This window comes from Homarus americanus, unplaced genomic scaffold, assembly GCF_018991925.1.
Source record: "Homarus americanus isolate GMGI-L3 unplaced genomic scaffold, GMGI_Hamer_2.0 scaffold2539, whole genome shotgun sequence".
NCBI lineage: Eukaryota > Metazoa > Arthropoda > Malacostraca > Decapoda > Nephropidae > Homarus > Homarus americanus.
In genome coordinates, this window is record NW_024725489.1 from 664,636 (window position 1) to 692,630 (window position 27,995).

A 27,995-nucleotide genomic window follows, 5' to 3' on the forward strand; every position below is an offset into this window, starting at 1 on the left:
GTTTAAATGAGTTAGATGGATATTTTAATTCACGAATGTTTTGTTTTTAACAGGAGTCCACTAAAGCCCAAGAAGCCTAAATCCTTCAAATTCTTACATAAACGAGAGAAAGATAAAGAGGAGAAGGAGAGAGAGAAAGAGAGAGACCGGGAAGAGAGAAGAAGCGATAAGGCCAGGGATGACAGGAAGAGGGAGAAGGAAGAAAAGAGGGAAGAGAAGAAAAAAGAAAAAGAAGAAAAGAAAGGTGACAAGAGAAAAGAGAAAGAAGACAAAAAGGGCGACAAGAAGAAAGAGAAGGAGAAGGAAAAAGAAGAGAGAAAGAGAGAGAAGGAGGAGAAGAAAAAGAGTAAAAAAGACAAGAAGAAGAAACTGGAGGAGATATATGAAGGTGTGTGTGGATGGTTGAGTGATTACTTTAGCTCAGAGTCTCAAACCTTCCCACCTGTGTAACCATCTTGAGTCGTTACCTGTGTGTGTGTGAAATTGTCCTAAGGATGTTGATGAAGATGTTTGGCTTTGATGATAATGAAGATAATGATGTTTGGTCTTGACAATGATAAAGATAATGATGTTTACTGTTGATGATAATGAAGATGTTTGTTCTTGATGTTGATGGATACAATGATGTTTTAGATCAACATTCTTATTACTAAATGTGTACTATGTGTCCGCAGAGGAGTTGCCAGTGTTTGGTGTGCTACTTAACCTAGCAGTAGACAGATGCCCAAGCCACGATGGTGTTCACTTGCCTGTCATCGTGCGCGAGTGTATCGACTACATTGAGGAACATGGTAGGTGTTGCTGGCTGTCCTGTACTGGGTGATATCAAGTTGCTTCAGTACTGTACAGTACTTGGGGGTGGGGAGTTTGGTGTTTAAACTATGACTCTTATCACCATCCCCCTCTCCACCACCATCACCATCACTCCAGTTGTCTCACAGTCATGCATTTTGTCCTTCTAAAACTCATTTGTATTCTTCTGGTGTATTTAAAGGCTCCACATTGAAAGCTTAGGACTCTTTATACACCCTAAGGGCTGGCTCGAACATCTCCCTAAGTGCTCTTACATCATTCCAAGGGCTTGTACATCACCCCAAGGGCTTGTACATCATCCAAAGGGCCTGTACATCATCCCAAGGGCTTGTACATCATCCAAAGGGCCTGTACATCATCCCAAGGGCTTGTACATCATCCAAAGGGCCTGTACATCATCCCAAGGGCCTGTACATCATCCCAAGGGCCTGTACATCATCCCAAGGGCCTGTACATCATCCCAAGGGCTCGTATATCACCCCAAGGGCTCGTACATCACCCCAAGGGCTCGTACATCACCCCAAGGGCTCGTACATCACCCCAAGGGCTCGTACATCACCCCAAGGGCTCGTACATCATCCCAAGGGCTCGTACATCACCCCACAAACATTGCCACAAAAGAAACCCATTATTGGTAGATGACTATATTTCTGTGAAAAATGATAATCTTTGACAAAATTTAACCCCTTACGTACGGGGTGAGCTGAATAAAATTGTCTGGGGTTATCCAAATAAACCATTAAAAGTGGCATCCCTATATTGAAGGGGTTAGTGTTGTTGGAGGAGTAAATGCAACACCGTAAACTGTTTCAGGTCTACACTGTGAAGGTATCTACAGACTAAGTGGAGTGAAGAGTAAAGTTCAACACCTCCGCCGTCAGTACAACTCGGGTGATCCCGTCAGACTCACAGACCAGGAACCTCATGTTGTTGCCTCGCTGTTAAAGCAATATCTCAGGTGAGAGGTTTGTTATATGTTATGAGATACAGTATGTGTGTGTAAATGAAGGTGATTTGAAACTTATGGGAACAGTGTAATTGACTTTTTAAATATTCTAAATATCTTTAATTATTTCAAATGTCATTACACTAATTCCTAAAAATTTTCATTTCTGATCCCAAATCTACTATAAATCATTAAAACCATCTGTAAATAATAAAGTCACAAAAAAAAATATTAAAACCAAGAAGAAAGGCATAGATTCACCCTTCCAAAATTGTTTTTGTTTGGTTTAAACCATTTTGTTTAAACCATTGGGTTAAATTGGCCAACCCTGCCAATAGGTGATAAATGGTCCTTTGAAGGCCATGAGAAGATTTGTTTAGCCCACCAACTGTACACAAACTTGGAGGTGAGAGATAGAGTCATGCGAGATACATGCTCCCTGCAATGTCATTCTTGTAAATTTATCCAGAGCAGAGAATCAACAATACCAGTCCTAACAATAGCCAGTATATTAAACAGGTTCTCTTGTGTAACAGGTATTACATTATTCATATTCTTTGCAGGGAATTACCAGAACCGGTGCTAACAGTAGACATGATGCCACATTTTGAAGACGTTGCGATGATTCCTAATCCAGCAGAGCGAGCAGAGGCGATGAGACAGCTGATTGACAGACTGCCCACAGCCAACAGACTACTTGTTCAGTACATGTTCAAACACATGGGTCATATCATTGCACGGGTCAGTCAGTCAGTCCTTAGTGATGGAGAAATATTTTTATTCTTAGAGTTTTTGATGCCTTGGTCCTTGGAACTCCCTATGTGTGGGTCGGCCTTGACAGAACCCTTCAGCTCAACCTATAAAATCACCCCTTTGCTTCTTGTGTTCCCTCCCTCTCTCCCTCTTGAGCTCTTTCTATTATCCCAAGACCATTATTCTTTTTGCATTTTATCTCTGTATCAGTTATGACAGATGCACAAACCATCTTAAGAAAGTTTCTTATATTTGAAACAGGAATAAAGCTTAGAATAATTGAGGCATATCTCTGTATAGAATATTTTTGACCATGTGTTATCTCAGCTAACTTGAGTGCTGTTATTTATGTTGTTTTTTGTTTGTTTTCCCCTCAGGAGAGAGATACAAAGATGAATTACCAAAATGTCAGCATTGTACTCTCTCCAACAATGCAGATCTCTCATCGTGTCCTCAACGTTCTGTTCTTAAATCATCCTTATCTCTTTGGTAATGTAGTAATCAAAAGGTAAGGCAATATTTTAGTCATTTTTTTATATACTGTATAACATGTAATTACCAGCATGCTATTTCTTATTAGTGTTCTGTGGATTTGAAACTGTAATTGATGTAAAGTAATGTCTCAATTAAGTAGCAAATTGTGTTCTTGAAAAGGTGTTTATTTGGTGAATTTTCATTATACAGGACCCACTTTCCCATAGGATCCCATATTAAAAGCCGAGATATATTTCAACCAAAAATACATTCAATCCAAACCCCAATTTATAAACTGAGGTGTAAATTTTGGCAGCAACCTTCTCTCATATCAGCCAACACTGTAGCTGTTCACCCCATACAACTGTTGCTGGTTTATCTTTATTTATAGCTTCAAGACCTATTTCATTAAACATGAATTTGCTCAAATCTTATCTAGTTCAGGTATACTGTAGTGTGTACTTTTTCTACAATATTTCAATGCCAATTATTTTTATGCTTTGTGTATTCTGTACTTCTGTATTGATTAATTTGTTGTTGCACCGCCAGATATGTCCCTCCCATCCGAAGTACCGGCGGAGAACGAACAGTCGACCAGCTTAGGTCAGTGGCGGAGATAGAAGATGAGATGATGAAGCAGGAGTCACTTTTAGGTTATCTTCACGCTCAAGTAGCTCGAGGAAATGTGTCCAGGAAGAAAGAGGAGAGACTGTGGGAAGCTCAGAGAATAGTCACCCTTCTGAAGGTACTTGTGCATCTTGTGTACAGTCACACCATGAATTATTTTTACCTCGTTAGTTCGATGGATTTCAAACTACTAAAGCATTACTTCACCTGTCGTCTTGGTAGGGTTGGTAAACGTGTTTGCGCTGTTATTTCCCTTATCCATGTTTTTCAAAATATTCTAATCATATTTTGAAACATAGGATTACTGGACACAGAAAAGGAAATTGCTTTATGAAAAGTGACAGGAATAGTGTACCTGGTAGCTCCACATATTGCCATTACAAGGAAAGCACCCAGATGTGAGAACTATGTACAGGTATGAAGTTTTCACTGGTTTGTTTTACAGTATTGTTCAACATGAAGAGGTGAAAGTAATTTATGGTCTGACTGTCCATAAATATAAGTGACATACAGTATTTACTTTTGCATTTGGGAGACATTGTTCTGTCACTAAGGATTTTGTATTTTTCCTTTCTTTTGATGTATTCCTATTCACAGCCTCTTATTTTCAACAGAGAAAACTAAGATCAGCGCAGAGAAGAGAAGAAGAGGAGAAACAAAGGGGAAGGAATGGTGAAGGAAGAAAGGGTGAATTATCAGTTGAATTTGAGAAAGAGTCTACCTCAGAAGATTCCCAGAAGGACACAGACATGGAGAGAGAAGATATATCCTCTAAAGAAGCTGCGTCTGATGACTCCAAGCACGGTAGTGAGAGTGAAAACAGTAGCGGACACTCTAGAAAAACATCGAGATCAGAAAACAATGTGACGGTAGTGAGTGTGAGTGTAGAGTCTGAAAGTAGTACAGGTAATGAGAATGACAAACAAGGTAATGATGACAGTAGTAAAGATGGATCTCATGTAACAACCACAACGGTACCTCTTCCTCCTACACAGCCACCCACAACGATCCCGGCTCTGCCTAAACCGGTGTCGGCACGAACTGAAAGAAATAAGATGGCTCAGGCCTTACACAGTGACAACAGAGAACAGTCTACTGAGAAGTGTGTCCCAGTTCCAGTTGTTACGGATGACAGTGGCAGTGTGGAAGTTGTGGAAGAGGCGGAAAGTGCTTTTCAGGAACCGAAAATGAATCTCAGAGACGAAGAACAACACGGACACATAACTGTAATCCAGGTTGGGGGAGGCAGTGGGGTAGTGGAAGAACACACTCACTCAGGTGCTCCTCGACTTGATCACTCTCAGGTATTGCTTAATCAGAGGCCAGAAATGAAAAGATTAACTGTAGATAAAGTTCCCCTGAGAGAGAGCAGAAGTTTGGATGATTCAAGAGCCAAAGGTTGGTGCATTTATGTGTTCAAGAATTTAGGTGTCTTGGTGTCTCTTGTGTTAGGGTTTTCTGGGGTGTTAAAGCACATAGAAGAATACTAACTTGATGGTCTGCCACTCATTCTCAAGCTCCTCACAGTCTTGCATGTTGCTCAAAATATTATTGCTTATTGCATTTCCATTTTTACATAACTGTACTGGTCTCTTTAAGTATGTTTGTAGATGAAACTTTCTTTTTCACATCTTTATATTTCAGCTTCTTCATGTAAACAAACTGGTGACAACTTACATGAACAGTATTAGGGTTTAAAACTAAGTAAATGACTTGTTCCACTATAGTCGGTGTCCATGTGCACACAGACACACATACATATACAAACAGTGGTAAAATAATAAATGTATAATTATTTGACCTACATTTACTTGCCATCTGTTACACAGGTATTGGGGACTGAGATGAGATGTAGGAGAATAACTGTGCTCATAATTAAATACTGTATAGCAAGAACATTAAACTTCACTTTTTCAACTTTTGTATTTTCCAGTCCCTTTATGTAATTGAGACTTACAACAGAATATATACAATATTATGTTGAGTAAAACAAATACATTATGACAAATACATTTCAAGAAAGACTCCAGGAACATAATTAATATCTTAAGTAATGTTGTGTGTGCTTGGGTGTTGGCTGGTCTCACTCTGCCAACTATAGCCAGTTATACTTTGATCATGTCTGAGGTGTATATGACTTGAAAGGTTTTGTCAGATTTTCTACTCTCTGACCAATGGAAGTTTCAAGGTGTGAGCTATAGATACACTATTGTATATATATTTACCATATGAACTTAAAAGTTGAATGTTAAAATGTAGCTGGTTAAAATATTGGTGGTGCTTGCAGGTGACAATGAGTACTTGGCTCTGTTAACTCAAGAGGCCATAGTTCAGGCACACCACGAGGAACTCTTGTCCATGAACCACGATCTGATGCGTAAACTGCAGGCAGAGCGGGCCGAGATCACCAGACTGAGGGAAGAAATACAGGAGATGCAGACCTTGTATGGTTATAGGTAAAGTTGAAGTACATGACATTGTTTTGCAAGGTGCGGGTCAACAGATTATTTTATATTGAGCAGTTGAGACACTTCGAAGTTTCATGTCTTTAAGTTGAAGACTCTAGTGATACTTGGAGCTCTTCCTATACACCACACTGAGCAGGTAAACATTAACTTATTCATGTAGAAGTATTACATCACTTGAATGTTATCTTTATGTGTGACTTAATCTTGAAACAATTGTCAGAGATTTTTAGTAAATTGTTCTCAGTTATACCGATTCTAAATTGGTTTGTGTAACTTGGTGTATATGTACAACCCCCTCTCATCCCCCGCAATGTTTTACTCAACTATAAAGCCTTTTTGAGGACGTAAAACAATATAAGTCGGGAGTTAATTTATTTTATATTGGTGGTCATTTGGTGGCTGTCAGTACTGTACCTCGTATCAGCAATTCATTTTTACCAATCTCACAACTATCTTTGTATCTGGAGTGTGGATACTTAGAATATATAGAGGAATGTTCAAGTCTGTGGTAACTGTTGCCATCAGCTTTGTGAAGGGGTTTTAGTATGTGTACGTGCTTATATTTGTGTGTTCGTTCATCCTAATTTATATTTTTTTGTAATACCCGCCAGGACCTACTCGTACGACAGCAGTGAGAGTGAGGGTAGTGAGAGTGACGGGGAGAGCGACACCGAGGAAGAGATGCAGAGTCAACTGTCTTCCGTCACCAAGATCAATGCTTCCCTTCAGGTACTGTAGTTGTTTTCCTGTAGTGAATACAGTACAGTTCAATATTGTATAAAATTGTGTTTTTATAATTTGACATAACACTAGTTATTTAATTCATAACACTAGGTAGAAAGATATCCTTTTAAAAGAGTTGTGCAGTACTGCTTTTAATAATTTTCACTGTGTTATCTGCTCAGGAGGAAAACTTTGCCCTCACACGGCGTATACAGGAGGAGCGAGAAGCAGTGGTGCATCTTCGTGTGCAGCTTCAACAGGCACATTGGAAGTGTTTCCCTCATCACTCCCCCATAGCACCAGTCTGCTAGCTTGCATTGCTTCCCACCATTGTGATATTTCATTGCCACAAGGTGGGAGTACGTCATGGCTGTTATTAGGATAGAGTCTCCATTACCTGAACTTGCAGATGATAAATTGTAAGTATTACTCAACAAGTTCATGTCTTAAGAATATCTTTTGTAATGATAGGTAATAAACTGGTGCATAAGTCCCACGACACTTCACAGCTGTCTTAATAAGTCTTGTTCTGAGGTTGTCTGTCTGTATGTATGTATGTATTTTCATGACATAATGTAAATTTTTCATATATCATTTTCAGATAACCACATTCACTCAGTAACAATATTAAGTCTGAATGCAACTGAAAATCAAATCTATATCTGCCCATATCAAAATACACATTGGTTTTGTACATTTTCTACAATGGAAGAAAAAACTACCTACTAATAGACTATCCCCAACACACATATAATTTGAGTTAAACAGATCTAACTTGCCTCTTCACTAATTCTCAACACTCATACTTTACCTTTAGTGTGAGGAAGACAGGATTTTGGTCATAATAGTCACTACATGCACCAGTCCAATCTTATTTAAAAAAAAAGAAGGATATTGCTTACCGATTTTTTTCTCCAACTATATTCCAATATTGAATAAGATGGTCTGATTGTAAGGCTGAAGTTGCTTTAGTTGTGTGTGTTAAGAATGTGTATATCAGAGCAGATAGGTGGCTAACATAAGGCAGGAAAAAATCTTGTTGGAGTACTGGTACTTTGTCTTACACAGTTATGATCTGCATCTCAATATGTCCTTCATTGTATTTTTAAGAAGAAATTATATATGACTTAGAAACAATGTCAACTTGCTCTGTATTTTAATGAGATTTTTGACAGCAAGAGTCCTGACTGACTAGAGAAGTCAGTCGGTAACTCTACAGTACATGGGAAGTGCCAAATAGCCAGTCAAATAATATTCCTATGTCTGAGTAGATATTTTTTAGGAGTTGGTCTATAAATTCCTAATGTAGGTACGTCTTATATTCAATTTAAATGGGTAAGAAATGTTAGGGACCGAATATATTGCACAAGAAAATTTACAAAGAGTTTTATACAATTTTCTACATAGCAAAGATAAATATTCCCTAGCTTGACTTTATTTATATCAAGGTGGAAGTCGTACCGTATCACTTCTTAGCAATTAGTTATGTTATCTCAGGCAAACTATCCTTTGTCAGAAGTCAGAGTTATAAAAGACATGGTTTATAATAGAAATAATGGTGAATCTTCCTCAGCATTTATGATATGATGCAATAAATGCCACAACAGTTGCCAGAAAAACTGCTAAAAACAAGCATCTCTTGCCTGTTGAGATAATATTCAGATCGTTCCAAAATGTTAGTCTGTAAAAATGTGTTAAGTTTACCAATTGTTACTACTTTTGCACAGGCCAGAGTCAAATAGAATATATTTATAATGTATCCGAGTAATGGTTATACGTTATGGTAATGCCGATTTACCTCAGCGGGACAGTGACGACGTAGCTTGCATGCAAAGTTTGGTTCACTGGAGACATGGTGTCTAAAATACTCTTTTTAGTTATTATATACAATACTCTTTTGTGTTACTCTTATACAGGTCTTGATTACAACTATTGTGTGGTCGTGTATGATGAGCAAAAATATGATTTGGATATACAGACTTTGGTGAATATTTTCTGGATGGAACAAATGGACGGGAAATGTAGCACCTACTCGTCCAGCCTCCGAGGGATTAGCATGTGCCCAGTCGAACGTAAACAAACATATATTAATTATCTCTTCTGAAGCAGATGTACTGTGGCTTATTTAATTAATTATCACTTGAAATTGGCTTCTACGGTACATATTTAATTATTTTTCAAGTAATCTAGTGAAAAAAGAACGCAGAATGATGGAAGCATTTTACCTACTGCATCAGTTGTTGTTTTTGTACATGTGTTCTTCCAAGTGGTTATTCACATGTAAGACTTATATTTACAGTAGTATGAAGAAGACTAGTTCTTACTCAAATTACTTCACATCATATTTGCTGTCCTAGTCCACGCTAGTTATGTTTAAGAGGAATTATTCTTGTTCTTTTTTTTAGAGGGGGGGAGTTGTAAATTTAGTACATACCTGTATAAAAAGCTGAGTCTCATAAAATTATATATGTAAGCCAGAGATGAATAGTGCAGAATATCTTTCATCTTCACTTGAAAATATATAATCAGTGTAACAGTACAGTAGTACATTTCCACCTACTGTACAGTATTCATATTTAACTCCCATTTGTCAGAATATACACCTCACATCTAACACTGAGGTCTGTATAATGTACTGTACTCTATGTACTTGTCAGTTTGCTTTATACTCCTGCAGAGGTAATGATGTTGCACTCAAGGCCATATGGTAGCACTTCCCTCCTATACTGTATCGTGTTTGGTAATGCCTAGTTACAGTTATCATTTTGTATACTCTAATTCTTTGTTTTGTATCAAAATTGAGGTTTGAACATGTATAAGTTTCATATATATACTGTACTGTATATGTTGAATTTGTACATCAACTGTTGAAGTGTTTTCCCTGTATTATAAATCATGTTATTATTAATGGTACGTATTCCTCTATTTACGAACTTCGGTATCTGAAATTTCACGTTAATGAAAGGGATAAATTGTGGATTGCTTTTTTTATATACACAAGCAATTTTCTTATTTATGATATTCAGTTTTTGGGTCATAATTGATCCATTAGTACAGCAGTATAACATCACCTGTTTCATTGATTATTGTTTATGCTCATTCTCTCCATTATACAGTAAGTACCAAAAGGAGATCATCTTCAGTAGTTATTACAGTAAAGAGAAGAGTCAGTCTGTTTTGTAAGTGATGCAGATAAGATTAAACAAAGTGGTGAAACTACTGTTATACCCTCGAGTGTACATCAAGAATGAGTACGTAATGGTAAAGGCAGTGAAATGTAAAAGCCCAGTATAGTACTGTATGGAGGAATTGCAACATCACATCGCCTCACGTCTCTACTTCAGTCAATGTGCACGTTTGTCACCATGTTTTGGTCCGTTATTGTTTTTCCTAACTAAATTATTGTTTTATTATTTCTGTGCTTTATATCACTCTATCCTTATTACAATATTGTATTATTCTAAGTGAAATTTTGCATATCGTTAGGATAGAAGATTGTCCGGAACACATCGCTAGTTTTCCCCCTGAATTTAATGAGATTTTGGTACTGTACCCATCAGCTATTTTGGGAATGTATCCCTTTTGTAAATAGAGGAATATTTGTATTATTATTTATATTTATATTATCATTATTATAGCTCTTTTAACTTGCATACTCTGTATAAATTATACAGTACTTGTACTTACACTGTTATGGTTTGCATGTGTTGTATGTGTTGATGGATTGGTGGAAACAATAATTTAATTCAAAGCTTTCAGTCATCTCTGGATTGGGTTTGTCATCTGGGAAGATATGAAGAAATCTTTTTATTTATAAACCGAAAGTCTCTCATTTATAATCAAAAGGTGGGTCTCTATACACACAAGCTGATAAATTTCAAAATGAACACTGTGACTCCTCTTGTCTCGGTAGGGTTATCAAAATTCTTCGTCTGTTGTCTTTTTTGTCTAACACAAAGTAGTAAAGATACTACTGTATTTGGTGTACCATCCTCATTGAACTGTATGTGTGTTAAGGGGTAGTTTGACTTATAGTACTTGGACAAGAAAATTGTTAAGACTGATGACTGCTGCTTCCTAACATGAAAATACTGTGCCCCTGTTTGACTTTGACCCCATCTTATGATTTTTTATCTTCATAATTTGGACCTGGGAGTAGTTTGTTGACATTAACCCTGATGTAAACGATCATTAAAAACCCTACACTGGTTCAGAAATTATAGAATGGACACGAATTATGAGATGGATAAACTTACGAATACTGTAAACAAATGGACTGTAAAGCTGTGACAAAATGCTCCTCCCTTTTGGAGAGCATGGGAGAGTACAGTAATCCTCATCATTGACGTCCCAGTCAAGAGGGAGTACTGAAGGCTGATCTAGTCCAGAACTGCTGTGAAAGAACTACTTGTATTATTCTCTTGGTAATGTGAATATGCCATACATTAATTGTTGTTATGAATTTATTATATAGCTCCTGTTATCATTAGGAACTGCAGGGTTAGCAACTGAAGGCTAAACAATAAGGTCATCAGTATACGTGGATGTTGGATCTGCCTTTGAAAATATAAAACAAGGAAGAAAGGCAGTTATTCATATATTCTTGGCAGGCTGTGTGGGAAATGGTTTTTTCCATATATATGATGCAAGTCTCAAATATTAACCATAAATATGACTCGTATCAAGAGAGATTTGAATTATCTTTGGATACTTGAGGTACATCACTTGTAGACGACATTAAGGGAGGTATATTATTGTTAGCTAAGCCTTGTGTGTGTCTGTGTGTGTGGTACAGCACATTAATCAACAGAAATCCCTTGTACAGTATAATATAATTTCTTCACAGCGAAAGATATTTATCATGATTGTCTCTTGATCTCTCAACTCCTGTTTATATTAAGTGGAAGATTCATCAAGATTAAGTAGAAATTTAAACGGATTCATTAACTTTATCCAAAATCTTTCCTATTCGAATACTAAGTATAATACATAAAAGTTTTCTGTACTTTTTATCCTTCTCCAGAGGTTAATGGTTTGTGCATACAGTAACGCTGCCATACCTTTCATTTGTTACATATTATTGTAGTTTTCTGAACCCCTAACCCAGACGTGTTAGGAAAGGTTGGCATTTGATGAACAGTAGTTGATGATGAACTTCTCAGCCCATTTTACGTACTACTTCAGCTTTGTTTTTATTATTACTATTCCTCGGTGTATGGAATGCTAAAGTAAACTGTCCATATTATTACGTTTGCACGATGAAAAACACATCATCAATATATATATATATATATATATATATATATAATATATATATATATATATATATATATATATATATATATATATATATATATATATATATATATATATATATATATATATATATATATATATATATATATATACCTGTACGGTGTATTTCTATTCTCTAATACTGTAGATATACTATATTTATACTGTACTTACACACAGACCTCTTACTTGTGTTTCAAGTACAGTACTGTCGTCATCTTGTGTAGTCCAGGCTGTAGGTCAAGTTGCAGATGAGGGTAGTCAGGGGAGGCTGTGTTCCTTTACTTAGATCTCTTACTTCTGAGGAAATTGTCTCATTTTTGTTCCTATTAACTATTTTGCATCTATGCCGGAGTTTTTCAGGAGCTTGTTTTGTATTAAAGGTAAATTTTATAAGTGTGCCTCAAGTGTCCAAGTTTAATGCTAGTCTTGTTTGTAATGGATAAACTGTACTGTATTACAAAAAATATATATTTTTGAAACAATGTGTGGTGTAAACTAATTTTTGATATATTTGATCCAGTTTATAAGGAGTTAGTTGCCTAAACCACAGTACAGTACTGTACTTAAAACAGGCCAGTGTATGGCAAGGTCTTATATTTAATGTCATCTTCATTATTATTATCATGTCATGAAATAATGAATCACCAGATCTCATATCCAAATAATTATAATAACCAGGTGAATAAGAATCTTTTATGAATTAACTCTTAATTTGGGGGAACATTTTACTGTACATACATACTGGATGTGTAGTATACATACAGTCTGGATGGTATGATGGTTGTTCTCAGTCATCTTTGGTGAGGAACACTAGATCATGCGGATTATGTATTATCAACTGTGTACTGTATTTAGAAGAAGATTTAGGGATACTGTACCTGTAGTCTCACACCAATATTAAGTCCATTATTATACGTGCAGACTTCAGACACCACATGTAGACAAAGGCTTTAGGTCACAGATGTTTACAATCATGATCCATAATTAATATTGTTAATACTGAACTAAGCAGTTGATGTGGATAGGTGCAGTGTTTTATTGTAAAGTAAATGTGACGTTCAAATGTAGGATGGTGTAATGGGGGGGAGAGCCAGCCTGCTTGAAGAAAGAACTCTTCAGGACAGCAGACCTTAGAAGAATATTAAATGGGTTCACTGGGAGATGGTTAAGGCCAGTGTCTGTTCATAGGGCATGTAAAGAATGAGCATGAGATTCATTCATGTGTCCATGGATTATATATTTCATGTACACGAAAGTAGTACTGTACTTGCCCTTTCTGACAGAGGTTATCAGCTTTTCTTTTATCTTGAGACTGAGGGAGGGAATTGTATTTATCTATAATTGTTTCATTTTCATACTTATTGGGTTATATGTTTGTGAGGATTAGTTGCAAACTTTTTGGGGTTACACAATTTCAGTACCACAAAATATTGAAACATTAATGCTAATTTGTCTGGTTATGTAAGCTAATTAAACTTTTACTAGTAAAAGCAATTGCATCAACTTGAAATAGCCATCCAAATGTGTATAAACAATGAAAATTTCTGTAATTCAGTGCCATATGGAAGGCAAAAGGTTCAGTAATATGGATGAAATAGTTGATAGGTAGGAGGAGGTGAGAGCCACCTTGCTGTTTAATATAGAAAATATATTAGATTATTGTAGACATACTGTACTGTATATTGATTAAGGTGACCGAAGCAAACCCTTCTTGACTGAAGAAGAATATTACATAAACAGAAGTCAACAAGGATTAGGTTCATTGAAATTAGCAGAAACGTTGTAATGTTGAAGTTATTGTGAAATCCATTTTCAATAGCTTTCTTTTATGTATCACTGTATGCAGTCTGCCCAGCCACAAAATGTGGAAAATTGGAAAAAAATAAATATATATAGTATAGTGTATGTATATATATATATATATATATGCACGCTCACACACACATATATATTTTTACCAAGTTTTATAAATATTGTATATTCTGATCACCAATGTTGAATCATATTTAAAATCTCATTGGTTGTATGATAATGTCACTAACCATTTGAGATTAAAAGACTGATCCATTTCATGATTCATGTTCTTAAAAATCATATACCCTGTACATTAAGCACATGTTTCATGTATATTATGTCAATCTACCTGTACTGGCATACTGTATTACTCAAGTTATTCATTTATCATTATAGCAATACAATAATGTTGCTCATATAATTACCACATAGGTACTCCAAGCCTTCCTATTAACAGCACTTATTCACTTCCTTTCTTGAAAATTTTTTCATTATACTTAATGGGTCATTACTGAGCATGAGTATTAGAAAATGAGTTTAATATTATATAACAGCCCCTTATTCATGCATGTACATTATAATAGTTGTTAGACAGTGAAGGTGGAAGGAGAAAACCTCGCATAGACGTAAGCTCCATTCAGTTTATTTTATACAGTACGTACTGTACTACACCATAATGTACTACACTGTTTAACTTTCATTCCTCTTAAGTCAATTTTTAATTTCCAGTAGACAATGAGTCACAGACTTTAAGCTGTGAATAAAACATATGCTGTTTACTTAGTTTTATAAGACGGCAACCGTAAAGTTAGAAGGACCGAGTGTGGGGCCATATTATGTCAGATGCCTTGTGGCTGCATGGGACAGCTATATTGGCTTCTGAAACTTGATATTTTTTTAGGAATCTTGTTATATGAGCATCTCAACTCTCACACCTAACCTGACTGACTGACAATGACAACTTGACCTCTGTTTCACCGATCATCCAGCACCCTACCTATAATGGGGGGAGGGCTTACTAAGGATTACTTTTCATCCATGTTTACTTCAATATGTTCATTGGAACTTTGTGTTTACGTGGATTATTACTAAGTAGGAAGAGATATTTCATAAGTTGGGATGTATCAGTATATTAAGGACGGTAAGAAGATTATGCACGTGATATATTTTTTGGATCTCATTCAAAATGGTAGACTGGCTGCAGGTATATTTTAATCAAATCTGGCACATATTTTCAAGGCAGTGAGGTTATTGTATTTGTCAAATTGTATTTTCATCTTTAAAATAGCAGATTTCTGTTTATTTATTTTTGGTTAAAGCAAGTTGTTTATGCACTGAAAATATTTTACCTAGTGATTCAGAATAACTTATCATTCATTGTCAACATTTTATGGCTATTGTTTACCTGACTCTCAGTGTCCTGCCACCATCTTAAGTTTTTTTTTATCAATTTCCAATGTAATACTTGAACATAGCTACCATACATTGTTTTAACTGTGTACTGTACAACATTTCAAAATTAATCAAAATCACTGCTATTTTAACTGTGCCATTATAGTATTCAGTACAGTACAGTACACCACAGTACAGTACAGTAGTGTACAGTACCATTATTAGGCCATGTTCTGACCTTTTTTTGTGCAGGAAAATGTTCTTTTATTCAGACTGAATTAGTTATTTTTTGTTATTTACAATTAGTGTATCTCACACCATCTATTATTATGCCCTGATAGGTACTTGTGTTAAACTGGTACTGTACTGTATGTGGTATGTTATTCTTGTCCAGTTTTATCTTGTTTCACCCGGAAGTTGATGTTTTTCATAACACTGCTGTACAATTGTGGCAAGTTACCCAATTATTCCATGAAAACCAATTTTCTATTTAAATTTCAGTGGTAAATTTACGTTATTAGAATAGTATGAACGTTACTGTCTAGAATGATTTACAAAATCTAAACAGCCTCATACTTTACTTATATACAAAAACATTACAGTAAAATCACGTCACTTGTGCAGATGTATTACACCAGTGGAACCAGTTTTAAACTTAACATCAATATCAGGCAGTGGGTAAACAAGTCAGAAATCATGGTTGTTGATTAGATCAGTTTTTATCAGTTGCAAATGTAAGTGTAGTATGTTGGGGGAAACAAGCCTACAATTGGACGATGTAAGATGTGGAGAGTAATTAACTTTATTATATTCCTTGATCTAGTTACTGGACGTGTACCTTAGGTAATGTACTTATGAAAATATCATCAAAATCATTTTCAAGTAAAAGTTTTAACGTTGTCAGGGAATTCACCATGATATTTCTTTGCCTGTTATGATATAATCAATTCTTGATCACCGGAAGCTCAATGTCAAAAGTGGACTAAAATTTGTAGAATGTAGGTATGTTCATTATAATGGAGTTGGTCAGGTATCCCAAGATAATTCTCCATGGAAGATATATATGGTAAACCCTTGTTGAACTGTACTGTGCTCTACTAAACTGGAAAATATGGATAAACTGAACTCTATCTGTAGTATTCTATGAAAAATTGGAAATTGGTAGAATTTGCTGATGCAATAGAACAAGTGATGATCTGGTGTAGTGGGTTGCCACATGTAAATGTCACATATTCATTTGAGCTACAGCTTTGCCCTGGGGGATGCTATATGCCTGAGCCAGTCCATTGTTGACAGTTGGTCAACATTGACTGTGTAGTGATAATGTACCATCTGTTTTTCTCTTGTGTGTGTGTTGTGCTCCCTCTATCTAGTGGTAGTGGTAAAAGACCAGAGTGAGTGCATGAGCATACAAGCAGTGTTGATTCAGCTAAACTGTGTTGACATCCACTTCACTCGCTACACTTTGGGGTTTAAGCTGGCTAGCTAGTATAAGTTTTAATGTAATATTATTGTAATTGTTGTTCATGTTTTTTGGAACAATGATTCAACACTAGCTATAAATGCTCATTAAATGGTTGAAATCAAATGCCTGTACTGTACTTAAAAGTTCAGAAATTTGCAAAATCCATACCTCCAATCAGTCCAGTTCAACAAAGGTGTATAGTACTGTATTACATAGTAAGACAGCCAAGTGGAAACAGCACTCACTTCATGTCTTATGGGCTGTGGGTTCATGCCTGGTGCTCCCTCAGTTGTAATTGGGAACCTAACTTTACAAATGTGAAAGTAAAGTCTATTAGAAGCAGTGCTGGTCAGTCTGCCTACTTATACAGTATACTGAAGCTTAGTATCTAGTGTGCTGTATCTGCCCAGCCCTTAACCATCTGTCAGGCCCATGGGACCCATGTTCACTGTATAACATTTACTTTACTGATAATTATCAGTTATCTTAGTCTTTTTTCATACCAAGCTAATTGGGCAAGGTTTGACCAAAATGGATTTGATTGTTCCTCAGAGACTATTTGGAGATTTTGAAATGGAAAACATGTTTTAGCATTGCTCTGGACATACTCCAAGACAGTAGTTCCTTTTATAAGACTGAACATGTATTTTGAACCAGAGGGCCACTGTTTCCGATTCCTCTGAATTATCTTGCCTTTTTTAAAATACTTCTTGGCCATCTTTTACTAACTAAAACACATGTCAAAATTTTGTAACCTTTTGAATATTGTAACTTGCTCAGTCCATCTAATATGATCTTCCAAGAATTTTAACTTTATTTTTTTTAGTGTTGATTGTTAGAAAACAGTACATTACATAAGAATTAACAGAAAAGCATTTGTAGAAATAAAATAAATGTTTGTTATAAAATCATATTAATTTACAAGCACACTAACATTTACATCTTTTGTGTCCGACAAGAACCTTTGTAGTTGGTACAAAATCTGGAATCAGTACCCTGTATAGTTAATCCAGGTGTTTATGTATACATAATATACTTGTAGTTGTCCAAGAACTGATATGAATACATCTGCATGTGATTAGGAGGGCATTAATGCAAATTTAAGGGTTAACAAGTCAAAGGTGATGGGCTAGGGAAGGAACATAGGACAGTGCACCCTGACAGTGTTCAAACTAGGTTTGTGTGGGACAGTCTCATCCACTTTGACCTGGTATCTCATTTCACACAGATTGAAACAGGAGCTGTGGGGACATGTTTATGACACTAGTACAGTACAGTATTGGTTCACACAGGATATTGATCACACATTATCTCCTTCTTGAGAGTTTAAACATGGGACCAATGGACTGCCAACCCAGAACAATAACCACTATGCCACCACACATCACATATGTACTAAGAGGATCTATGCTCTACCTTGAAATATAAATAATGGTGTAATAGCCAGTTATTGTTGATCTTGTATGAGAACAAGTACTGTACTGTACTAATCACACAAACACACACACAAATATAATTGTGTTTGTTAGCATTTAGCCATGTTGAAAAATTAACATTATTGTTCCAAATTTAGGCTTTTATCATTTATTCCGAGAGCCATAAAACATTTCCTTCTGGTTAAATAATTTGGACATTAGGAGAATTATATACTGTATTCACTTTAACTTTGTGTCATGGTGTTAAGAAACTGTAATTTGGGTTACCAGAAAATATGATGTATTGTGGTTTAGGTGACAGAAGTGTTTGTATTTTGATGTACTGTAAGTAGACATCATATAAGGATTTTATTAATTGTATTAGTGTGTTTCTTTTTATGGCCTGTTATTACCCAATTTGGACCACAATTCCTGGAAAGTGATGTAATGGTAGTTAAGAGTAAGGTTGGAGTAGTTGAGCATATTGGTGCTAGCTTTATACCACGTGTTGAGTGTGGTGGGGTGTACGCATGAAACTGTCGTCCTAGGTTTTGTGCCTTGTAACTTGTTGATTTTCTCTCAAAGTCTGATCTGTTGCTTGAAATGAAGAAACAATAATAAAAGTTCTACATTCCATTAATTTTTTGTTTTAATTCTAATCCGAGTCCAATGTCATAGCTCCTGTTGCTATAGTGAATATAGGAAGTCTCCCCAACAGCTTGTCCTTCACCCCTTGGCTGAGATCAAGATTATGGCAGAATTTTAGGCCCAAAGTACTTTCTCTCAGAACTGAAATTTAAAGTGTCTAACAACTTAAATACATCTAGAATAACACACAAGCACCAAAGTGACATTGAAAACTCATAAGTGGCGAGTAATTGGCGTTGCAAAAGTAATGAAATTTTCCAAGACTCATTTGAACAAGTAATAATTCAGATATCAAATTTTGGTCAACAGAGCCTTAATCAGCATGTTCAGGAGTACCTGTACTGAGATTTTGAACAAAATCTATTTTTTGGCCAAAAATCCTGTAAGGCATAAGACTTACAATTTTGGCCAAAAAATAGATTTTGTTCAAAATCTCAGTATAAGTACTCCTGAACATGCTGATTAAGGCTCTGTTGACCAAAATTTGATATCTGGATTATTACTTGTTCAAATGAGTTTTGGAAAATTTTAATTATTTTTGCAAGTCATTTGAATAAGTAATAATGCAGATATCAAATTTTGGTTAACAGAGTCTTAATCAGCATGTTCAGGAGTACTTATACTGAGATTTTGAACAAAATCTATTTTTTGGCCAAAATTGTAAGTCTTATGCCTTACAGGATTTTTGGCCAAAAATACTTTTTCTCTCAGAACTAAAATTTAATGTGCCTAACTACTTGAGTACATCCAGAATAATACACAAGCACCAAAAAGTGACCTTGAAAACCAATAAGTGGTGAATAATTAGCATTGTAAAAGTAAATAAAAATTTCATATTGTCATTTGGACAAGTAATAATCAAGATATTGAAGTGTGGACAAGAGATCCTTAATCAAGAGTACCTACAGTATACCGAGATTTTGAACAAAATTGATGACCAGCCACACCCTTCACAAGTGAACCTGGTGTGGTGGGGATGGGTGACGTCACTCATAAAGGTACTCACCATCTGTAGGTGTCTGTAGAACATGTGTTTTGATCCTTCCACCAACTGCAGGGTATGATGTAATGTACTCTAAAAGTGTACTTCTTGGTGGAGGGTTCGTGATGCATCCACATGATGAGAATTTTATAGCACTATAACAAAGACAAAAACATTTGAAAACATTTATTTGAATGAGATCAGGAGAAATGACAAAAATGAGTTACAGTATCACACCAGCACTGATTATTGCAGTGATGCAAATATTTCCTACTTGTGAAATTGTTTAAAATAAGGTCACATTAATATTAACCTTTCTTCAAATAGATACAGTACTGTACTGTATTATGTTTACAAAGCACCAGAAGTAACAATCAAAATATTAATAAACCACTACTGTACTTCCAAAAAACTGGCAAATATTTAGCTATTAGTGATGGATATTGTTGTCTCTTGAAGACTCACACGACACCAGTTGCATTCACGTTAATCACAGTTGATGCTGACTCGTTGCACAGCTGGCCTTAACTACCTTCACAACGACATAGACATAAACTTTAACTTGATCAATGATAAGGACACCATTTCTAACACAGATGTTGATGTGATTAATTAAATCTAGACTTAATAGATGGTAAGCCAAGAGTAATTACAGTTAACCCTCACTTTACGCGGTTAATGTAATCCGGAGGGTCCCGCGTAAAGTGAATAACATAACATATGGGATTAATTGAAATGGAGTCCGGGCCGATCCCCAAACTCCACTTTTTGACGACACACAACTATGTTGTAGTAAAAATATTATCTTAACTTTATGATGGTATGCACACACAATTAATAATTAAGAGAAATATCAATAATATTAGGTTTTTAACACTTACATTAGTAGAAAAAATGGCTGGGCACACGGGGATGGGCGGTTGGTTCCGAGGCAGAGGGCAGATTATTGGCCCTCACCTGTGTCACTTGTATCAATTGTATCACTATCCACCACAGAGGCTTGCAGGGCCTCTTTGTCAAACTCCCCAAAGTCCATATAAGTCCATATCCTCACCATAATTATCACTATCACTGACTTGGGCCGGCTGTGGTGGGTGGCGGGTGAAGAACTGGTAATGTTTTGATGACTGGGCGACCTTGTGCGCACCATGTTCGCGCAGCTTACACAACATGGCGGATGGCGGGAGGTTTGGATCCAAAAATGGCGCGGCTCGCCAGCCGCTCTCCGCGTAAAGGGGTACACGCACCGCGGAATGTGAGCATCCTGGGTTCCGGCAGGGCACCGCGTAAACGTGGAAACGCGGAATGTGGGACCGCGTAAAGTGAGGGTTAACTGTATTACTATTACGTATTACAACTCAAAGACATAAGAAACAAAATTGAGGCAACAAACCTAATTGTAAAGTACAGGTATATGCATTATTGCAGATCAGTGATCAGGAGGTATATACAATAGTGCTGATGGCTATTTTATCCTCACCTCCAAGAACTTAAGCCAATACAGTGACTGAGGTACACTATTCAAATACCTGAAAAATGAAAAAAGGATGGACACACATGAGAGAAATTTAACATGGTCAGCCTTACGGTAAGGTCAACATCACAGATACCAGTCTTCTGTCTTATCACACACTTCACTTTAATATCTAATTACTACACTTGTAAAAGTGTTATACTGCATGACAATATTGCTATATATTTTATACTACAGTACATGTACATTACATAATGAGCACTGAACCATGAACAGGTTTTTGATTGAATGCTTTCATCTACAGCACCAAGTGTTGCACTGCCTTCCTATGGCACTGTCTACAAGGCTAATCCAAACTTCTACCAACAGGTACAGGTAATATGTTCACACTAATATGCAGTTTATAATTTAAACTACAGGTTGTTCTTGGCTAAGATATAAGTGAGATAATATAAACGTGCAAAATTTTTCATCAGTCACACTTGTAAATTTGATCACAATCTCTTGACAACAAGAACTACTGTACAGTATTGTCTAGTGAGCAACAGCTAACTAACATGCTAAGTCACAGGGATGTCTACCTGATCACTGATAATTATGATACTGTAGAAGAATTATCAAACATCAAAGAGCACAATGCAAGATTTACTTACAGTAAAACCACCAAATTTCACAGCCCTAAAAACCATAAATACACAATTCATACACAGCAAACAATTTCCTATATATTTTCAACTCCATCATATCACATCAGGAGATAGGATTTAGCTTCCAAAACAGACGATTAAACACACCATGAAAATGCTTGCACTGTGATCAAGTTCTCCCTTCTAACACACAACTTAAATTACAACTGTATCAGGAAAGGGCTTGTCAGAGAGAGAGAGAAACCTGTTGAGTGTAATTTACTGTACTGTTGGAAATGATATACAGTATAAGATTTACAAATAAAATTCAGATCATACAACTCTCAGATGTGTAAGTTGCCAACCTTAATTTAGCAAAAGAAAAGACCACATACCTAATAAGCCCCACAGTATATCCATCCTTACTACCTTTGCTCCTCTACATCCGGAGAGGTGCAGTGCAGATTCTTCCTTAAGCATTTTTGCCACTGCCCTTCTTCACAATGAAGACTTTCACTGAAATACTTACAAAACCAAAAGCTACACCTGTACAGTAAAGACAAATACTCGCATTTTCTATGCGTTCGGGTATGTAAATTTCATGAAAATACTGCAACCAAATACAAATCTGCCAACTTTTCTGTAATCAAAATACTCTAGTACACTCTAGTATCTATCTATTTATTAATCATCAGCTGAAAAGACACGATGGTAACTTTGGAAAAAACCTACATTATAAAACAATAATATACTGACACACATCAATAGCGTCGATGTTTAACAATATTTCCTGAAACAAGGTGACATTTTTCTCTCATTCAACACAATGAGATATAAATCGTTAAACTAGAAGAGGAGAAATACAATTAGCTCAAGATAAATTATTACATCAGGTTCCGAAAAATAGAAACAAAGATGACCACTCTTCCTGCCCACGATTACTCACAGATACAACCACATATGTATAGTTCAGTACATTTATGCTCCATCTTGAGATACTTTGGGTAAAAACATCAAATAAACACTTCATGTACCTTTTGTGGGAGTTGGTCAAGGTTAGGAAGCTAGATAAGTGAGATGGGATGGAGTCAGGTAAATACTGTACAAAAGAAAAGACAGTGTTAGAAGGATCAGTTCCACTCAGTTATTTGTACTTCTTTGCATGTACTGTACTCTGAATAATCACATTACAGTAAGCAGATACTGACAAATATTGCAAAACAATCAAAAGGTTTATAATACCATGCACAAAGGAACAACCTAAAGTATCTCATTTTCCATATTAGTTGAAAATGGTCCCCTAGGAATAGGTGTCAAGATATTGTAATGATCAGTAGTGAAAATAAAGTATTGTACCTATACAGTACTGTACTTCATATTTTTGGATACCGGTATTTTAAAACGAGGTTGATGTATCATTCTAATACAGTAAACCCTTGATTTCTGTGTGGGTTGTATTCCTGACATGAAGATGAGGCTTTGGGGTAATAATCTTGGTGGTTTGGTTTGGTCACATATCAATACAATGGAGAGTTACCAAATACAATACAGTACTCCCTGACACAAAGTTAATGAATATGACTGTACAGCATTAAGTTTTTTGCTCATAACTCCCAACTTCACCTGGAATACATGAATATGGCCGGTGAGGAGTTTTAAATTATGGTCTCAATCGGTGCATTGCGGCATAATGAAATCGTGAACTTGTAAACTGCGGAAATCAAGGGTTTAATGTATATTTGTAGGTTCACCTCATATCTACTACAGTATTTAGCTTGAGGCTTATATAGTACAGTAGTGTCTTACTTACAGAAATCACAGAGAGGTACAGAGCTAATGAGGAATGTTGGTGGTAAAGCGGTAGCATGCTTACCTCTCGTCACTGTCGCAAATTCAATCCCTAGGTCGGATGTGAGAAGGGTTTTATCCAGTGTGACCCTACCAAACATAGTAGGTTTTCTCTGGGTACTCTGGTTTCCTCCTGTACTGTACTAACACTGGAAAATGAAAGTCCTGCCACCCAAAAGCTAGTAATATGACAAGTGGTGTAAAAGATAAATTAATACTCTATCACATGTCTCTCTCTGGGACTGCTTGTGACCCTGTCTTAAGTACAGCTTTTACAAGTTTACATTAAATTAAATAAAGTTAAACTCAGGCTGTCTTTTGCTATATAAAACTATCAACTGATAAGATGAAATTTAATTAAATATTAAACTCAAATAAATCCTAAGCATTTATCTCATACCTACTTAAGGGTACACAACTAGCTCTAATGTCAATGATATTATAAAAGAAATACAATACTCCATACAAGGAATATATTGTCTACCTGATGTGGATAGTTCTCTTGCAGGAGATAACCTATGTACAGTACATCTATTAAAAGTTGACAAAACCTCTCTTAAAAAAAAAGTAAAGACTTGTAAAGTGAAGAAATTTCCCATTTTTTTAAAGATGAAAATAACCTGAGACTTATGGGAGGTGAGGAGAGCTAGTCCAAGAGTTGAGATAAGATTCACAAGAGGTGTCTGGACAATATCATAATTATAGGAGGCCATATTAGAAAAATTCAGTGAAAGCTATGAAATTTAAGACATTCTAAAGCAAGGGCAAAGACTGGCAATTGTAGAAGCTGAGAAACTAAGGTGAGGACTGCTACAGGAGGTTACCTGTGTCTAAGGTAACCAGTGTAGTAATAAAAAGACACATCACAAAGAGATCTGAGATTTGTATCTTCTACAGGGCAAAGTAACCTGAGAGTTGCACGAGTAAGGAATGACTAGCTGGCCTACTGCTTGAGGTGAAAGTTACGGGTGACTATATGGGACAATGCTTAAGCTCGTTGAGAATATTTGCCATGAGAGGATACGGGTTCTGTTAACATTTGTTCCCATAATGTGACACTAAAGAAAAAAAGAAACTTAAAAGGAAGATAAAGTACAGGTAACTACATTCGAACAAAACTTCCATCCACTAGAATCAGGTGAGCTACTTTCACTAGCAAAGTCATAAACAAATAAGAAGATGAACCCGAATATGTGTCTGCAAAAAATTAAATTCAAGATGATAGCGAGGGAAAAGGAAAAATGTAAACTGATCTATTGTAAAAAGTTCTACAGAATCAAAGCAAAGAGAAAATGACTGAAAGATACCACAACAACAGCTTATTAACCCCTTCACTACTGGGATAAAGTAATCTTTATATTTTATTTGACTAACTGCAGACAATTTTATTCAGTTCAGTGGGGGTCCCATACACAAGGGGTTAATAAAAATGTAGTTGTGCATTTAGAGAGAATGAAAGAAGGATGATATAAGGGTTAATGCACTGTAGCAAGTATTAGTTTAGACGTGCCAAAGAATAAGCTCACCATCAGTTGTTGCCTCCAAATGGAAAGCCACGTCCCGTTATGCTACTTCAGATCTCACTCATTACATGCATCAAGTCTATCTGCACAAGATTGCCATTTAACTTCACTTTACATCAGTCATCCTTTTCAAAAATGTAACTTCTGGTCTTCGATTACACCCTTAATTGGCGGCTAAGGACTCCTCGTTCTCCCTCCACATGCAGAAAAACGGAATGCAAATGAACACGAAACTTCCACTAATGATGACAGCCGGCTTTACAGCTAACTTCCACTAACGATGGCAGCCGTCCTTACTGCTAACTTCCACTCACACTGGCCATTATTTAACTATCAAAAGAACCCTACAACACGTTCATAGATCATCTACCTAATTATTGCGTTCTTTCTCCAGCATAAGAGGTGTATCATCCAGCAACAATGTTCCAAATTGTCCTGTTCTAAAGCCTTTGATAAACTTAGTTGCAGACAGCATGATATTTGGGACAGTTTGAATACCTCTGTGGTCACGAATCTTCACCATCCAGTTGTTTCTAGAAATGGGAATAATTCTTACTTAAAAAATGATTTACAGTACATGCTCTTCATTCAACACAAGAACAAAAACTGCCTTAGAGAATATAAATAAACTTTTCTATACTAAGGTACTTCAGGGTGAAATATAACTTCATGAATTATTCTAAAATTCCTGCATAAAACTAAGAATGAATTACATAAAACACCACCAACACTTACTTAATTGCCGCTGATACCAGAAGTTGCTGAATGGTGTCTGTTGGTTCATCTATCCCGAGGTAACTGACATAAGAATGATTTCCTTGGGAATTTAACCTGAAAAGGATACAATGGAAGAATGTTAGTCTAATAATTTAGGGACTTTCATCTTCATTCTACTCTGATGTTCACGACTCTTATTAGTGATCCGTCCTAACTAGAGAAGGATCACAGCGAAGTAGTAAGAGCTGTGGTAAAATAATCAATAAGTCAGCCAGGCAGTTAAAAGCATTAGCTACATGATGAGTATCGACTGACAATGGTCAATGTTACCTATAAGTATATAAAACAGCTAGACTTTGAAGTGAAATTTGAAATATTCGCCAAATAATTCTTAGAAGACACTGCTGGTTTGGCCAAAGTACATGTTCTACAATCATATATTTACACCGAGAAATATTAACGTGTGGAAGCCAACACGACAAAGATCTTACAGCAAGGAAGCCAAAAGGCACAATGTTATGACTAAGAGAGTTTCAGATTCAAGTCATTTACACTATATCCATGTACAGGACTTCTTTCTACATGTACACAACATCACCTCACCTGTATAAGAGATAATCAGCCATGATATCCTCCCCAACTAGATGGTCCTTGATGGTGGCGACCAGTGCTAACTTGAGGCCAGTCTCTACATCAGGGATCCTTGGAGACAGCACACCGGGGGTATCAAGCAAATAAACTTTAGGGTGATGACATACCTGCAGGAAGAGAAAAATTTTAACATTACAACTTATGAGGAGGTAGCCGAAGATAATTCAAATCTTCCATTCCATGCAGCAACTTTTTCACTGTGAGTTCCACAAGTGTCAGATCCCTCAAATGACTCTCCCAAAAAGCCAGTGTATGCTTTTTAGTTGAAATACACCAATTAGTGAATAGTTAAACCCAACAGACTGCTCTACATTTTGATTAACGTTCAGGCATTATGTTCCTTATACATTATTATCCCATGAACAAACCTTAACTATCCCAACAGCCATTAGTGATAGCTTACATACTGCTGGTTGAATAATTCTGGAGAGGTGAACAATATTATCTCATACTTGGCTGCCATAGACACAAGGTAACATAATCTAGTTGAACTTCCATATAATTTCTTATATAGCACTAACCCCTTCACTACAGGGACAACACTAAGATTTTATTTAACCAAAGCCACACGATCATACTAAGAATGTTTAGGCCAACCGATTTTATCATCGTAACATTACCAAAGGAACGACAGAGACGTGGTGAATTAATTTGTTTCTGACTGACTAATAACCAATGCCTGTGTTTTGGAGGCACTGAATTTGATGCCCCCACAAGGAACACCAACTTAAATACGCGCTATAATCATCAAGAAACTTACCTTTATCCTCTCCAGAACACTTCTTGTTATACCAGGAAGTCCACCCACTTGTGTTGCTTTACTCTTCCTTGTATGTTTAGCTCTCAGGGCATTGATTAGTGATGACTTTCCAACATTAGGTATGCCAATGACCATCATCTGATACTCCTTCTCCTCGGATCGGTTGAAGCGTTCTGCATTTTGTACCAACTCGGAAACTGTGGGAATTATACTCTTTATGCCCCGGCTGTCAGGCTTCTTGCAGTTGGCGAAAATGATGTTCTTCACTCCTTGACTCTCATAATAACTCTCAATCTTGTTTCTGTGTCTCAAGTCAGCAAGATCAATTTTGTTTAGAATAAGAATATGAGGCTTGAGAGACGACAAGCCTAATCTTTTTTCAAACAAAGAGTTTCGTCCCGACACTGGAATCCGGGCATCGTGGACCTCTATTATACAGTCCACACTTTTTAGTTTCCGCTGCATTTGGTTCAACCCCTTGGCCATGTGTCCAGGAAACCACTGAGCCACATCTTGATTCTTAATATTGAAAAATTTCCGCATTCGCAACCCGTGTCTGACAACGGGAACGGCCATTTCTTTAACGTTTTCTTGTTCT

At 36.3% G+C, this 27,995-nt stretch overlaps 2 protein-coding genes across 9 annotated transcripts in view; one reads left to right on the forward strand and one right to left on the reverse strand.

Moving 5' to 3' along the window:
* LOC121864910 (ralA-binding protein 1-like) overlaps nucleotides 1–18,808 on the forward strand; it is a 33,624-nt gene extending 14,816 nt beyond the window's left edge. For all 6 annotated transcript variants that reach the window (XM_042364091.1, XM_042364087.1, XM_042364092.1 and 3 more), the window contains 10 exons: nucleotides 54–388; nucleotides 675–791; nucleotides 1,627–1,771; nucleotides 2,323–2,500; nucleotides 2,890–3,020; nucleotides 3,536–3,731; nucleotides 4,228–5,011; nucleotides 5,901–6,069; nucleotides 6,693–6,810; nucleotides 6,987–18,808. In XM_042364091.1, coding sequence (XP_042220025.1) covers nucleotides 54–388; nucleotides 675–791; nucleotides 1,627–1,771; nucleotides 2,323–2,500; nucleotides 2,890–3,020; nucleotides 3,536–3,731; nucleotides 4,228–5,011; nucleotides 5,901–6,069; nucleotides 6,693–6,810; nucleotides 6,987–7,115 — 2,302 coding nt within the window. In that variant the 3' untranslated portion in view covers nucleotides 7,116–18,808. The remainder of the gene's footprint in view (nucleotides 1–53; nucleotides 389–674; nucleotides 792–1,626; nucleotides 1,772–2,322; nucleotides 2,501–2,889; nucleotides 3,021–3,535; nucleotides 3,732–4,227; nucleotides 5,012–5,900; nucleotides 6,070–6,692; nucleotides 6,811–6,986) is intronic.
* On the reverse strand, nucleotides 5,907–27,991 carry LOC121864911 (mitochondrial ribosome-associated GTPase 1-like). 3 transcript variants are annotated; one of them, XM_042364095.1, is made up of 6 exons: nucleotides 27,398–27,991; nucleotides 26,590–26,744; nucleotides 26,005–26,100; nucleotides 25,640–25,802; nucleotides 19,823–19,953; nucleotides 5,907–6,025 (listed from the first exon to the last, which is right to left on the reverse strand). In XM_042364095.1, the coding sequence occupies exons 1-4, from the start codon at nucleotides 27,971–27,973 to the stop codon at nucleotides 25,640–25,642; spliced, it is 990 nt and encodes a 329-aa protein (XP_042220029.1). In that variant the 5' UTR covers nucleotides 27,974–27,991; the 3' UTR covers nucleotides 5,907–6,025; nucleotides 19,823–19,953. The 3 variants fall into 3 exon arrangements, with proteins under 3 accessions (XP_042220029.1, XP_042220028.1, XP_042220027.1); XM_042364094.1 differs by lacking the exon at nucleotides 5,907–6,025 and adding an exon at nucleotides 6,719–6,827; XM_042364093.1 differs by lacking the exons at nucleotides 5,907–6,025; nucleotides 19,823–19,953 and having other exon boundaries at nucleotides 21,036–25,802.
* Between the last annotated feature and the right edge of the window lie 4 nt (nucleotides 27,992–27,995).

Bases quoted from the DNA above. Each gene is read 5' to 3' on its own strand.
- LOC121864911 (XM_042364095.1), bottom strand. From the start codon at position 27,973: ATGGCCGTTCCCGTTGTCAGACACGGGTTGCGAATGCGGAAATTTTTC. The intron at 26,745-27,397 runs GTAAGTTTCTTG...CTCTTCCTGCAG, and splicing joins GTGTTCTGGAGAGGATAAAG to GTATGTCATCACCCTAAAGT. The intron at 25,803-26,004 runs GTAAGTGTTGGT...TCCCATTTCTAG, and splicing joins CTGGTATCAGCGGCAATTAA to AAACAACTGGATGGTGAAGA.